Source organism: Harpia harpyja, chromosome 2, assembly GCF_026419915.1.
Source record: "Harpia harpyja isolate bHarHar1 chromosome 2, bHarHar1 primary haplotype, whole genome shotgun sequence".
Taxonomy (NCBI): Eukaryota; Metazoa; Chordata; class Aves; order Accipitriformes; family Accipitridae; genus Harpia; species Harpia harpyja.
This window is the reverse complement of record NC_068941.1, coordinates 76,485,031-76,500,954: the sequence shown is the minus strand read 5'-3', so window position 1 is coordinate 76,500,954 and position 15,924 is coordinate 76,485,031. Positions and strand designations below refer to the sequence as shown.

Genomic DNA, 15,924 nt, shown 5'->3' with positions numbered 1-15,924 from the left:
GGAAGGATGAGAAAAAATTTGGAGGAAGGCGGTGGCACATGTTGCTGTATGGACATGTGTCACACTGATGGAATCTATTTAAGCAAAACCTTCCAATGAGCGCTGGGAAGACACAAGTGAATTTGTAGAAGTATCCTTGTAATCATCATCAGCATTGAGGCTGCTTAACATAATGTCAAGAACCTGCAAAATCCCCAACCTCCAATTACTGATAATGGAGCAGCCAAATAACATGCCTGGAGACTTCTTGGAGCTGGGCACATTATCTCGGGATTTTAAGTGATGACAAAGCACAACTTGAAAACAGACTCATCTGTGTAATTAGTAATCCAGAGATTTATTCAGAGTCAAAGAACATGATCAGTTAATTAAATTGGTTACTGTGGACTTGATACCCTCCAGAGGGGACTATCAGGATTTGCTGTCACATGAGAAGTGCAGTTGGGTGTGCTGATGGAGATGTCATGCTGCATAGGGCACAATAACAAAAGATATTTTAAGATTAAATTAACCCCCTTCTTGTTGGCTGACCTCCCTCATCCAAAATACAGAAGGAAATGATCTGCTAAATAAGAAGCACTTTGAAGGCAGTAGTTGCTCAACCCAGCCCATACGTTTTGCCATTTTGACTTCTGACTCTTATGAAGCCCTACGAAGAAGCTCCATGGCTTCAATCACCGTTTCTGCTTACTATAAAGGAAAGTACATCTCCTGTAGTCTGTCAAGAAAACAAAAAGAATTGGTGCTCCACCTCCATAGGAATGGGGTGGCAGTTGCATTAATATAGGAGAGATGCAGTATCGTGGTTTAACCCCAGCCGGCAGCTAAGGACCACGCAGCCACTCGCTCACTCCCCCCCGGTGGGATGGGGGAGAGAATCAGAGGGGTAAAAGCGAGAAAACTCATGGGCTGAGATAAAGAGAGTTTAATGGGTAAAGCAAAAGCCACGTGCACAAGCAAAGCAAAACAAGGAATTCATTCCCTGCTTCCCATCGGCAGGCAGGTGTCCAGCCATCTCCAGGAAAGCAGGGCTCCGTCACGCCTAACGGTGACTTGGGAAGACAAATGCCATCACTCCGAATGTTCCCCCCCTTCCTTCTTCTTCCCCCACTTTTATATGCTGAGCATGACGTCCTATGGTCTGGGATATCCCTTTGATCAGTTGGGGTCAGCTGTCCCAGCTGTGTCCCCTCCCAACTCCTTGTGCCCCCCCCAGCCTGCTTGCTGGTGGGGTGGGGTGAGGAGCAGAAGAGGCCTGGACTCTGTGTAAGCACTGCTCAGCAGTGACGAAAACATCTCTGGATTATCAATACTGTTTCCAGCACAAATCCAAAACACAGACCTATAATAGCTACTATACAGAAAATTAACTCTATTCCAGCCAAAACCAGCACATACAGCAAATATAAAATGAGTCTTTTTCAATGTTTGGATATATCTATACAAAACTGCAAAGAGGCTTGATTCAGTAGTCAGAACGTAGGTTTAGAGCCATCAGAGGTGGTATATAGTATGATACTTGGATCTGCTGAGGAGTGCCATGGCCAGGTGGGCTCAGACTGGTAGCTAGCACGTCTGTACTGCACTTAGAGTTTAGCACTGGTGTCATTCTGAGTGATTTGGGCTGTTGCTTAGTCTTGAAACAGAAATGCGCCATGCATGACTACCCTGAAAAATTTCAATCCCAAAGATACGCAGACATTTGTTATTGTTATTATACATATTACTGTTCTTGCCAAGTTTACCTTGATATTTTAACAGTCCCTAAATTAGTCTGAGTCTGTTGCATTGTTTAACAGTGGTTTAAGTATTTAAGTAAAACTTAGAGAAGTGAATTAAAACTGATCATAAAATATAAACAACTAGCTTTTCCTGGCCCATATATCCACAATTTTGTCCAACATAAACCACTCCCTCCCAAATAAAAAGCATGCTATTCCAGCATGAGAAGACAGTGAAGCTTTCCAAGGTGCACCTGTCCATCTGGGTTCTGGAAAGAGCAGGACTGCCTCTCATTCATTATGTTAACAGAAATCTTTTCAGTGATTCATGTGCATCAATGCTTCAAGGCCCTTTATAGGACTTCCTTTTAAGGGTCCAATTCTGAATGTCCTGTGCATGCCTTTTCTATTTACAGCTAACAGTATTTCTTTATATTGTTCTTCCAACAAAGCAGTGTCTTTTCAAAAAAATGCTGCTTCTCATATTAATGAGATTTTAGTATCTTCAGCTTTTCATATTTCATTAACATATAATAAGTTTTTTAAAAATGAAAACTTTATAGAAAAATGTCATTTGCCAAAAATCTTTGCTTTTCAATGAGAATTTTTATTCATATGAATATATATTGCTAATGATTAAAACATGGGATTTAAAAATAAGAAATAAATGAGAACTATTATGCAAAGAATGAAAAAAAGTATCTTTAAACATAGACAGCCAACTGTCATTTTGAAATTTTCATGACATTTTTTTCTCTTCATTTGGCAGCTTTACCTTTTGACAATTCAGTATATTAAATTATTGATGTTTAGTATAAGCTCCTTTTGTTAATGTCATAGGTGCTTTTACTTTAGTAGATGGAAGTGATATGATTTCAGAACTGTTCTTGTAATTGTGTGTGATATCATGGACTAATGTTTCACAAAAATATAATAGTATAAGCTAGCATTTATATTGCTAATTACTAAATTGAGGAGCATTTGGTTTGATGGCACTCCAGTTCAGCTGAAATGTAACCGAGACCCTTACTTAACTGAGGAGTGTTTTTGTTCTGAATATGTATTGATAGGGTTAATGGTTAATTGGCAGACTATATCTTTGAAGCAGAACACCATTAGCACTGAGACCATTCACGCTGTAGAGTGTTTCCATTATTTATTCTTTGCTGAAAATTTCTTTGTGTTGAAAATAATAACAGTTGATTTAAGGCTGCAACCTTTTAATTCATGCATTAGCCACTTTACATTTAAATGGCAAGAAGTTTTCTGTAGGGTATATGTGAGTTCCCTAGGTAGGGAACAGTTTTGTTCTAAGTCCTGCTGGGTTTTGTGGGGCAAATCCCGTCTCTCTCCTGTCTGGCCTCATGTTATCTATATTGATTTTAAGTGCTTTGAGGGAGAGCGTGCTGGTCACTGGAATCTGCACCAAGCAGCTGCCGCACAGGAGCCAGCTTTAGCTCTAATGCAGAGTCTTGCCTTGGTTTTCAGCAATGCCCTTGCCTCTGGTCATTGAAGCAAGCGAAGCCCCTCACCGGCTCTTGACTTCTGCAGCCTCGGACGATCAGTGGAGCCATTCGCTGTTTGCTTTGATACCCTCATGGACAAAGAAGATTTTGTTCAAACGAGAGTCTTCTGTTAACCACCAGCTGGTCAGTAAAAGATGGTTTGCCACTTTTAATATTTGTAAGGATTGTAGCAATTATATCAAAAGTAAACATTGCTGGAAATTTACTACCCCATTAGTATGCTTCTAATTCTGTCTCAGGTGATTATGTTCACTTGAGATGGCTTCAGCAACACTAACTAGTTGTGAGACTTCCAAAGAATTATTGTGACAGATACAGCTATGCGATTGCTGCGTAAATTCTGATAGACGCTTAGTAATGAAACAGATCTGTATAGTCTGATAAACTTTGTGCAGAGTGTATTTTGTTAGGGAATTGTGATAGCCAAAAGATGAATATATCAATTAAGATACTAGTAATTACTTGTGGGAATAAGTAGTTCATACAAATTTGGACTAGAAAAAAAGTTTAACTATTGGGATAACAAAGCTCTTAAATTTGAAAGCGATTAATACCTCTAAATTTTTTTTCTAATTTCATTATTTACATAATTTAACTTGTGCTGCAGTTTGTGAATTGTGATATCTTCATACACTATGTAGGCTTTTCCCCTTCCTCCACAGCCTGAAGATGTGTCCAATATATCGGTGTCTTCTGGATTTGGAATAACCCTTCAGAAATGTGGTGTGGTAAGTTTTCTTACATTTGTCTTCTCAATTTGGTAGGAAGTTTGTACCCAAATGTCGTTTAAAAAGTGGGAACAGAATTGTGCCCATGCTGAGTATTTGGGAGAACGTCCATTTTGATGTTAAGATGGTCGCACCCTCTGTAAGAGGCACAGTTTTGCAGTGTTGATTCAAAACTGAAGGAAGTCAGTGAAACCTCTTCTCAGACTTCAGGGGATTTTGGATTGTGGTCAAAGTAAATACCTCAGCGTGAATTTGTAAAACTATAAATGGGCAAAGCCCAGTGAACTCTAGAAATCAGCCACAAGGCTGGGTAGAGATAGAGACCGACTTCTTTAGAGGATGAGATAAGCCTACTGAGATACTTTTCTGGCTCAACCATGCGTGCCCTACCTGTGTCAAGTATGGACTCCTTTTGAAGGATGGAGCACTGAGCCCCGTGATGCCCATTGTATCTTTAGGCATCCTATCATACAGCCATGGAAGAGCCACTGTGTCATAGTCTGCATATTCAGTGGGACTCAGCTACAGCACAGTCTTTAATGAAAAAAAAAGGTTTCATTTGACTCGTGTAAAATGCTTATGAGGAGCAAAGACCTCCCTACTATAAGGAAATTTTAAGCCTTCCATAGACTGTTATTTTTCCTTTCTTTTTTTTTTCCCCTGCTTTTTTTTCCACTCTTGGTGAAGCAAGTCTGAATTTTTATAATTAGAGACAGTTCATCGTACCTGTCCCTTGGAGAGCGAAAGCGCATCCAACTTTAAGACAAATCTGAATTCAACCACTGAAATTCTGCGTATGAGGGTAGGGTTCAGTAACCAGTACAGAAAAGGGGATATTATAACCTGCACCAGATCATTTGCATAGAGAAAAATGAATATGCATCACATCTCATGGCACTAATTACATATAATGTTGTTACTGAAATGGTGGCATATCATAATTAATGAGGCTGAATAGTGAGCATTTCAGACATAAGAAGCAGTAACACAGAATCTTCTGCTTTTCCAGCTGTAGATTCCAAATTTTTATATCAGAGCCTCTCAGAAGGAGAGTTTGAGACAGTTACATATGTTGGGTTTTTTCTGCTATTCATAGCACAGCCTTACGCAGGCTCATTAAAAATTGTGAAATCCTGCTGTACAAGATCAAAGTTAATCTGTTGTAGATGCTAGGATTATCAGAAAATAATTTTGCAGTTGTATTTAGAACTATTAGTTGTAAATTACTCAAAACTACGCGATTGTATGTGATCATCTTCCACCTTCAAATGCAGTTCACATTTTATTTTCCTTTGTTTACCTTGTCATCTACTTCAGTCCTAATTTGCCTGAACAGATGCTTTCCTGCTAAGAGATGGACTGGCCATATGGTGGTCTTTAGCTGTTTTAAATGGAAAAAAAGTGAATTTTGCACATTTTCCTCCTCCTACCACGAGTGCCTCCTCAGAGCATGGAGATGACATATGTCTACTTCTTCGAGTCAGGATTTTTTCAACACCTTGTCGCAGAAATACCCTTATTGAAACTGGGGTGTTTAAATTTTACCTATGCTTCCGGCACCCACTCCCTTCCTTCCTTCCAAAAATGTGCTCCTTTAAGAGCTTCATTCCATAGTATGACATGAATTTTTCTGTAATAGTACTTCATATTGACAATAATCTTTAGCAGAGCTGAAGTAAATCTTTAAATTTGACTGGCTTTTAACACATTTACCTGTCTTGTTTCTCAGTCTCCTAAGTATTCTTGCATTGCAGATCATCTATGATTCTATGATCCTTCATTTTTTTTCCACCTTTCCTGTTTCTAGTTGTTCTAACTTATTCCAAAAGATCCTCCGTTCCTTTTGCTTCCATGGCAATTCCTTACTCCTTCCTTTTCTCCTAGCATGTCCTTGCTCTTGCCATGGTTCTTTCACTCCACTCTCCCAGGTACCTGAAGTGACATTGCTTGCAGGGGGTAATGACACATATGGTGTGCTTCAGCAGCAGAGAGAAAAGAGAGTATGCACTTATGCATCATGAGTGGCTGCCGTTGGGTTCGGTTCCTGTAGATGGTTTGCAGCATAATCATCTGCTCCAAAAGCAAGAAAAAACATCTTCAGGCAAATTAGAGGAGCAACTTAAAGGAGATATCCAGTGGCTGCTGATCCCAATGGCAGTGGTGTATGGAGGAGTTTCTTTCTAGGAGTGGTCAAACTCAAGAGCTTCCCTACTGCTTGATTCTCATCTGCTGCTTTCTCCAGTGCTATCAAGAAAAAAAAAAATCCAAATTCTTTCAACCCCTTTGCAGTTTAGCTTAAAACTGACTGCCAGTCAAAATTAAAGAATGCAAAACATGTATTTAATATTAATCAGAAATGCAACAAATGTGGCCTTTTGGCCACCTGAGGAAGATTGTGGTAGCAGATAGGCAGTACAGTTGGGATACCTCTAAAGGGTTGCTTTGTTCAGTCACTGAATTAAGAATTTTATTAAATGAGACAAAATGAAGAGAAAATGCAAAATTGGTTGGAGAAAGAGAACGAACAGTGTGTGGGAGTGCATTAAACTTGTCTAGGGGAAGGAGAGGACTAATGCTGCCATATTGCCCCACGTGCCTGTGAACTATACACATGCTACTTTCTCTGCCTATTTTATTGTAGGAATTTATCTAAATTATTGTTTATATCCCCTCTCCCCAAATGTAAAGGAATATATTTGTGCCTGATTAGAAGCACAGGAAGAGACCTTGAAATCCTCATTTTTTGTCTTCATCTCACAGAATAGCAAGGGTAAGGTGTGGGAAAATGAAGGGAAGAAAAAATTGTGCTATTTCCCCCTGTTTCCCCAGCTCCCTCTTTTGCTGATGCATACATGTTTGTCTGCACAAGCCCATCCACATTTACCGTGGAGCGTAATATAGTATTAACAACTCATGCAGTTTGAACCTTGAATCTTTCAAGGTGTATTTTCTTGTTTTGGTGACTGGGTCAGGGTCTCTGCTTTGTGGCTTTCGATTTTCTTTATGTGGCTTTGAGGCTTTTTTTCCTGTTTCTTTTTGTTCGTGCTTTTTAAAGCAAGTTTTTAGCCTTTGTGACTGCTCAGGAAAGGTTGAAAGGCATGTCGACTGCATCGTGCTGGATCAGAAACCAGAAGAGAGGAAATCTGCCCAAAATAAATCACATTTTTAATATTTGGTGATTTTGAGTCTCATAATTGTTGGGGTATAATTCACGATATACAAACATATGAAATTGGTAATGCTTTCCTCACAAATATGATTAAGCCTATTTTTATACATGCTGACAATTATTTGCAGAATCTAGTACAATAAATAGTTGGGTTTTTTCCTCCGTAAGATTTGTTTAATGCAATTGAGGCTGAACTTGCTGTAATGAGTTTGGAAAATTTAGTGTGGTATACCAAGGAGAGTTTGTTATGTAAACAGATTTATTCAAAGGTACTTTAATTACTGTCACTTGAATAGAAAAATACAAACTAACCAATAATAATTTCAATAAACTGTTTCTTCTCCTTGATTCATAAGATATGCTAAAACTGTAATCTGTTTCTATACTGAATTAGTATGAAATGCAGAGATCAATGGTGCACAATGGAATCGTAACTACATATGTCAAACCCTGGGGCTGCCATGAACTCTGGTGTGATTTCTGAAGTCTATCACAATTCATATTTTTAGAACTCATTTCTGTGGGGGCTGCTTTATTATTTACATTTGCTGATGTCCAGATACAGAGTAGACATTTCCTAAAAAGGAGGAGGAAAAAAGAGAAAGGCTCAGCCTGAATCATACTTTGGTCAGCTATATAAGTGTTAATTTGGTGTCATTATTAGAAGCCTGATATACCATCATGGCTATATTTGCTGGTTTTGGCTGGGGTGGAGTTAATTTTCTTCATAGTAGCTAGTATGGGGCTATGTTTATTAGTAATCAACACTATGAATTTTGCTGTTAAGACACACATACAGCCAAAACCAGCACAGTATACTGTAGGCCAGCATATTATAGACCTGATAAAGTTTTCAACAATTCTGGTTTAATATGAGTTATAGGGGAAGGCAATTTGGAAGGTGAGAGGGCAGTGAGCAACTCTGTGCTCAAAGTAATTTCATTTAGAGGGTGTAATTACTCAGTGAGAGTTAACGGCCTAATGGAATAAATAACTAAAATCACGTGAGTGTGTGTTGCTAGAGATTGGCAATTAGCTTATGAACTTCACCACTAACTGGAAGCAGAGCTGTGAACTCCATGTCCACTGGTGGCTCCATCAGCCCTCCCACGGGAAGGGCGCATTGAGGCAGCTGGCACCCTTTGGAGAGTGTGGTTGCTCTGAAAAAAGGGAAATAGACACCAAAACTGCATGGAGAGAATGAACTTGCAATGAGGGTAGCTTGCAAAAGAAACATCCTCCTGGTACAGAAGTTCAAAGTTAAGAATTTTCCAGACTCTGGTTATAAAGTTATGATCCGGTTCTGTGTTGTATGAGGTATTGTGGGGATATTCAGATTCTTATTTTTACTTCTGGCTCTGCATGAGCTGGGTTTCTAACTTCTGGCTTTCTGTCCCTTTGTCTCCAAGCAACAGCTTGACATACCAAAGATAAAAATCTTGGGAGTCTGAGATCAAACTGAGTGTAGTACCATTTGGAGGTCACTCAGAATGCCTTCAGAAAATAAGTTTACACATATAATGAACTTATGTTAGTAATCAGTACTATGAATTTTGCTGGTAAGATGCACATACAGCCATCTTGCACTGTTAATACTAATATTTCTGTTTTCAGGTGGATGTTGAACATGACCCTCAAACTGCATACATTACACTTCTGATTAATAACACCAACACACTGCTCTCAGCAAACATTACAGATCTTATCCTCCTGGACAATATCACTGGTCTACATGTTCAAAAGAACAACGTTAATAAGACCACAGATGGCATACAGATTTACAGGAAAAGATTCTTGCAAGGTAACAAAATCTGCAAAGAAGTACCCCTGATTACACATGTGGAAGAGCATCTGTTCACGATATTTATTTATTTATTTATTTATGTATTTTTATTGCTATAAATTCTCCGATTATCAGTTAATACAGGTGAAGAACTCTGGGAAAGGTTTCGTGCTTCAGTTTACGATTCTACTAATGCACATTTTGCCTCCCACCTTTGAACTGCTTCTGATCTCCCAGGCACAGTAGTGAGCCCCTGTACTCTGTAAAAGTTGCTGCCATCAAAACAAAAGAGAATCTTTCATGATAGTATTTGTTCATTTTGGGTATTTTTAAAAGCTGCTGCACAAGCCATTTTAATCATATCTGATGAGTATTCCTGCTTTAGCAAAGCATGGCAGATTGGCTTGCTGAGGTATTGAGGTGCATTAGAATTGCAAAAGGCCATGCAAGCAGGCAAGAAGATTCATCAGAAATAAGGCAGCTCCTCTCAGTATCCGTTTTCCCCAAACTAAGCAAATTATAAAACCAAGTAATCGAGAGATAAACCTACCCATTCTTGGAGTGAGTCTGTTCCTTTGATAGCAGTTGGATCACTGCACATTCATAAAATTTTACCTTTCTTGATTTCTTCATCTCCTTTTTCCTAAGCACAAAGAATATTAGCAGCTTGCTTTTGAGAGTCATGATATTTCTCTTGGAGCTTCGGAAGTGTTCAGTGATACCTGTTTATGGTTGAAGTGTCTAGGGTTATGATAATGTTTTACTGGTGAAAGGTTTCCAAATAGGAAAGGGAAATAAGTAGACCTGGCACTGCTGTCTGATTGCAAATGGATAGCCAGACTCCATTTCTAATAACAGCAGTGTGAGTAGTGGTATTGATAACAGGGCGGGTTTTTTTTTTTTTTAAAACGTCAAGGAATTGCTGGCTGTCAACAGAGGTTCTTAAGAAAGAATGATCCCTGAGAAAGAATAGAAAAATGGTTTGCAGAGCTGATCTAGTAAACCAAGTTGGAGCAGTTACTTTATTTATCATTACTGAATCTGGAACTGAAGCTAGCTTTTCTAGCCCATATACGCTGCACGAATCAGCATGAAGAATACTGAAGTGGAAGAAAATCCAGCAGAACAGATTTCTGCATAGTTTAAAGTTTTGTCCTTACTATGTCAGTCCTGGACTCAGCCCATACCTTGCCACTAGGGCTGGACAGAAAGGCTATACCTACACTGGCCTATGTACTGTCATGCTGCACGTTAGCCATGATAATTTTTCAGTTCTAGAGTACATTGTGAATCAAAATTCAGCTGAAATCTCAGTCAGATTTCTCTTTGGTTTCAACATGAGGAGAACCAACTAGTTAGTGGTTATAATGTAGGCTGTCCATCTTATAAAAAAAAAAAATTATTTTTAAATATCTCATGTTGAGTTTTACTATCAGTCAAAACATGATGCTTTTCAGTAGCTTGACACGTCATTTAATGCAGTTTCCAGATCCTGGGCCAAATTTGCTTGTGTTCTTAGAGGCAGCAGATACGAAGGATGTTGCTGGACTCATGTGGCCAGGAACTATCTACTCTGGATGTGAGGCATCTGCTGTGTCAGAAAGGAAAAGCTCCTGTGCTGTCCCAAGCCTTCCCCAGGGATCTTTGAGAAATTTTCCTGGGACAGAGCGAAGCTGTCCATATCCTTCCTCTCTGGACTATGCTGGTAGGCTCTGGCTACCTCCTCTGCTGAATTTGCTTGAAGTCAGTGTTGTGAGCTTACTGCAGCTTGGTTCCTAGGAGAGCACTTTTGCTGGTGAGGAAGCACAGTCTAAAGGGGAACCTAAAAAGCTCCTTGGATGTTTTATTCATATTGAACTTGCTTTTCAAATTTTGCAAACATCTGTAACTGCAGCTGAGCTCAGCTGGGTGCTCAGCTGTGAAGAGATTCACACTCAGTCTTCTTGTGTGAAAAAAGATGTGCAACTGTACTGGGTTGTTTTCAAGTCTATGTAGCTACTGTTTAAGAAAATGCAGACATGATTACTTAGAGGCTACTATTGCACTGGCAGATGGACCTCACCTGCTTAATCTACACAGCTTGGGTTTTTTTCCTCTGTTTTAACAGGTGGAGAACACTTTGCAATCAACTACTCTGCACTTCTTGATGCAAAAGAAATGTGGGATGGCAGGGTCTTGACACTGCCTGCAAAGCTAACTTTCAGGAGTTCATCACAGGTATGTCCTTTACAATTTTATTTTGCTCTTCACAATTTTTGTAAAAAAAAAAAAGTCTCCAAGGTGGTTCTTGTCTACCTAAGCAATGAGGCCTGCATGTAATGAGGTTCTTAGGCTCTCTGATTGTTTATCATGAATTTATAAATACATGAGGTATTCTTCATAGCTTGGGAAGTCCTAGACCTCCGTAAATAGGTGAAGTATGTTTGTGTGTTGTCCTGTAGCTTCTCTCTCTACTTTTTGTATTTCTCTCCAGTTTATCTATGTATCCTGGAAATAACGGTGTTCCACATACTTCTGTGTGTATTCCTGTAGTCTGTGAAAGATTGAAAGTTTTGCCATATTTTTATCAGAAAATAATTTCTTTTAACCAAAAAACAAGTTGCAGCAAAGGAAAACCTCCTTGCTCATAAGGAAGTCACTTTTTTAGTATGAGAGTTGTGAAGCTCTGGAAGAGATTTTTCAGAGAAGCTGAGGAGTCTCCATCCTTGCTGATTTTTGAGAACTTGGTTGCACCAGGCTCTAAGACAACCGGTCTAATGCTGGAGTTGGCCCAGCTTTGACTAGGAGGCAGGACAAGTGGTTTCTTCCAAAGTAAAATTTTTCAATTCTTAAATATGGCTTGATATTTTTTCTATGGTTTTCATAATTGCATGTAATTAGCTTGTGCAGATGTATTTTCAACTGCTGTATCTCCTTTATTTTAGAGGAAAAAATGTACAATGTGCATGAGAGTGGTACTAGAGTGGTAGAGATCAAGACTTCAAAAACCAGGGAATTCTAAGAGTAAAGACATATGCACTGACTGTGGCTCCTGTTCTGTGCATTTTCAGTCAACCCAGATTTTATAGGCACAGAAAAATGTAATTCTGTGAGCACTGGAATATGCCTCTGTGTGATTATAAGGGGAGAGTATCCCACAGAGCAGCTGCTTCCATGTCCGTTACCGCTAAGTACACTGCATTTTCCTATCAGATTTATTGCAGCTTTAAGCTTAATGAGAAGTATAGCTTATCTTCCAAGGAGAGGCTTTTCTAGAGACTCTGGGCTGTTTGCCAGTGGATTCTGCTCATTTTTTTTAATACATGTAATATTTTTATATCTCAGAATAAAACACATCTCGTATCATTGACAGCATCGTTCACCATAACTGAAGAAGAAAAGACCAAGGTAAATTCTATGATTTGGTATTATGTTGACTCTCCTGCTTAAACTTATGGACAATCTAAACTAAATCTTAGGAGCTAAGGATGTACTTATGTACTTATATCTCATCACTCAGCTACTGACTATTAATCATACACAAGTTCTGCCTTCTCTGATTTTAAGAGGAAGAAAACAGGAGTCAAGATAGGGGGTCTTTGTTGTCTTAAAGCAGCAATATTTAGTATGGAAATAAAACTTCCATTATATTCCTAGCCATGTTTTTTCATTTGAAGAATTGTCCAGGCACAGAGAACTGTAATGAGGAATGCTCACCTGCTCCTGTGTCTAGCCACCATGAGAAAGCTTTTTGCCTTTCCAAAAGGGTGGAGTTATCTCCACCTATTGAGAAAAGTTTTGCGTATCATGCTGATATACGAACCAGAAAATAGCTGTGCGGGGAGCCTGAGAAATAAAACTGCAGTAAGAGAGATGTAGTTTATGTTTGCCTTTCATTTTTTAACTAGTCATCCTTCCAATATGACTTTCTGTTCTTGGCTTCTGAATTAACATAGTTTCTAAGAGGCCAAATAAACCTTCAAAATTACATTGATTGCCGCAGCATTTGTCTTCTAGATAATTTTTTATTAGAGAACTCCCCACTGTATACATCAGTTTCATTGCTAGAGTAATCTCTTCACCAAACTAGTTTTTCTCCCCTAACCCCTCATTACCTTGACACGCTGCTGTGTTGCAAGGGGTCTTTTTTTAAGGAGCTGTGTCTTGGTTGGCAAGAACAGTGTGATTATTTGTGTTCAGGCAGAAGAAAATAGTTTTTTCCACCCCAGAACATTTTTGCCGTGGTTGTATCATTTGAAATCTAAAGTTCATGTGGATGGGGCTTGCCTGAAGAGGTCCTGAGGACTAGGCTGCTCATTCCTTCTATGGGCCTGTCCCATGAGTTCCTCTCCACCTTTAAAATCAGTAGTCTATCTGGAGATTGGGCACAGGGGCCTCTTGTTCCCGTATTCTCTTTTGCTGGGGATCTCTTGCCCTCTTACCTTCTATTAGTGTAATAGATGTAAGTCCAGACTTGGCTTTCTCATAATTGAAGATCAAGTGCCCATTCTGTTAAAATGAAAGCCAAAATTAAACATGATATAAAGTAAAACTATACATGAGCTAGAGAACTCATTGTTCCTGGATAATGATCTAGTAAGATTTAAAAGGATTGGACATTTGTATAGCTAAGTATTATGCTTGGGATTACCATAAATGTATTTTTTGGAAACTCTTACTCTTGAAGGTGTAAAACATGCAGTAGCTGACTGGGTTAGAAAAATAGCTTCATGAATGCTTTTCTGTAGAGTTCAGTGTGAATTGATCTGCAGCAGTTGGTGATGTCTAAACTAAGACCATAAGCTACATTGGTCTTGGCCCACCATGAAAATTCCTGCAATCTATTACTATAGTTAAAACCTTTATAGTGTGGGGTTTTTTCCAACTTGAACTTGACAGTTAGACCTCAACGAGTTCTTGGGGACTATTCCATAGTTAGGTAAAATTGGCTCAGCTGCATTTGAACTTACTAAATGAACAGGGTTTATAATTAAAATGTGTGGTAAAGGTGTGTGGAGACTACTGTTAATTTTAAAAAATAAAGCTTAGAAATTATGGAACACATCATGTTTCACATGCGTAGTATTGGCCTTTGGGCTGTGGCCAAACATAAGGTGCTTCAGAAGGAAACCAGTTTGTGCAAGGAAATTATGATCAGCTGAAAAAGGTGCGATGTATTTCATCCATATCTTCAGCTGTCATAAATGCTCTCAATCTCAGATTTTATTTATTAAAAATCATTGTTTACCTGTTCATGGGTTTGATAAAGCTAACACACATGTGTGGCTAAATGGATACTAAATGTTCACTTTGGGGACAGAAAAGAGAAGAATTAATTATGTAGTCATGGCAGTGCCATGCTAAGTTGGTCCCATCAGCTTTCACATGGTTTGCACACTTGGCTGCTGTGCTGTTCTTTAAAGTTTTACAAACCCTGTGGATTTTCTCTTCTTTGCTGCTGGAAGAAAGTGCTTGGTTCCATGTGACAAGGTAATTTTGTGGGTTATGAAAAAATATGAGTGTTGCTCATCTAAGTGTCCATGCCACGTGTCTTCCCGCAGCACTTCAGGGGCTGTCAGTACTATGTGCCTCTGCCTTTGACTGGGCGGTTTTGATGCTGAATGGGAAACTGTAGTGAAAAGGACAAAAGGAGATTTTCCCATCTAAGCACACTGCATGGGATGAATGATAATAATTACTTTGATCTGATTTTTGCCAGGCTTGTTCCCTCGGCATCCTTCAAATCAGTGGGAGTACAGCAGTTTTTGAAAGAAACTCTGGCTTGTGATGCTTCTTCTCACTATTGGGATGGCTTAAGCAGTTACCTTAGGATACGGCTTTTGAGGCTTACTGTTGTGTCAGTGGTTTGAAGGTTGGCCTGCAGTGCCAACACTGGTCCTACGCTGTGGCTTGTGCAGGGGCTCTGGCACCTGCCCTGCACCATCTGCTGTGATCCTTTCAGATGCCATTAGGTGCCTGCTGTGTCCTCCTGCTTGGGTTTACAGCCCCCGATGACATGGACTGTCATTCCAGAACCCATTTTCTTTTAAGTATAAAAGCACAGGTAATTCCTTGTCCATTTTTCTCCATTGGAGCTTAACATCTTACAGAACCACCTGCCCTGATGCAGACTGACTGCCCCGCCATAGGTCTCGCCTTTTACTTTGCTTAGAAAGCAACAGGATCATTCCCAAGCCAGTGCTTTTTCTCCATCAAAACTTAACCAGCTTCATTTCAGCTTCACTGAACCCATAGCCTCACCAGATTCCTGCTTTCCCCAGAAGCCTAGAGAGACCCCTAAATTTCACAGAGTGCTTGGAAATTAGACAAATGTGAGTGAATTCAGCCAAATGATGATGTGGTTCCAAAGCAGCATTTTTTTCCTAAGTATTATCTACAGCATCTCCTGTTCCTTGAAAGTGGTGGGACCTCAGGCAGAGCCGTGGTGTGGCAGAGGTCAGTGAGAACCCTTCTGTGATTCCCTCTTGGCCACCTAGTGCAACCAGAGAACCTGGGGACAGCAGATTGACTTAAGAGAAATTACATTTTTTCCAAGTCACACACAGATGTTTGTTGGCTCAGTGACTGTTCAAGTGGTATGGGTGAAACCCTTTTGATCTGTGAAGGGAGTAAACACTGGGTTAGGGAAGGGAGTTACTTAATATTCACATAATCATCTTTCAAATAAATTTAAAGTTGAAGATATTTTGATGCAAAGTGATGCAGCTTTAACTGAGCTCATGGCAAGGAACTGGGGGCAGTGCAGAGTCAGAGTAGGAGAGAGCTGGTACTGATGCTGATGTAGATGTGTTGGGTGTCCTTAGTGGTCAGCCCTGGTAGAGGAGAGCGTAATGGAAGCAATTGCCCAAAGTAGTAGGAAGCTACATCAAGAAAAAACACTCAGGCAATGTGTTGGTAATTACACGTGGAACCATGAAATTAATGTGTTGCTCCTCTTTTTCTTTTCTTTCTCTTTTCTGTTTAAAGCTTAAAGATATTGAACAGTATTAGAAGGAAT

General features: G+C 39.5%; 1 protein-coding gene across 5 annotated transcripts in view; it reads left to right on the top strand.

Annotated features, from left to right (window-relative positions):
• Positions 1-15,924, top strand: part of EVC2 (EvC ciliary complex subunit 2) — a 79,495-nt gene that overhangs the window by 7,895 nt on the left and 55,676 nt on the right. For 3 of the 5 annotated variants that reach the window (XM_052780501.1, XM_052780502.1, XM_052780500.1), the window contains exons 3-7: positions 3,210-3,370; positions 3,889-3,975; positions 8,759-8,945; positions 11,035-11,144; positions 12,252-12,314. In XM_052780501.1, coding sequence (XP_052636461.1) covers positions 3,210-3,370; positions 3,889-3,975; positions 8,759-8,945; positions 11,035-11,144; positions 12,252-12,314 — 608 coding nt within the window. The remainder of the gene's footprint in view (positions 1-3,209; positions 3,371-3,888; positions 3,976-8,758; positions 8,946-11,034; positions 11,145-12,251; positions 12,315-15,924) is intronic. The other 2 variants (XM_052780504.1, XM_052780503.1) reach the window with 1 other exon arrangement.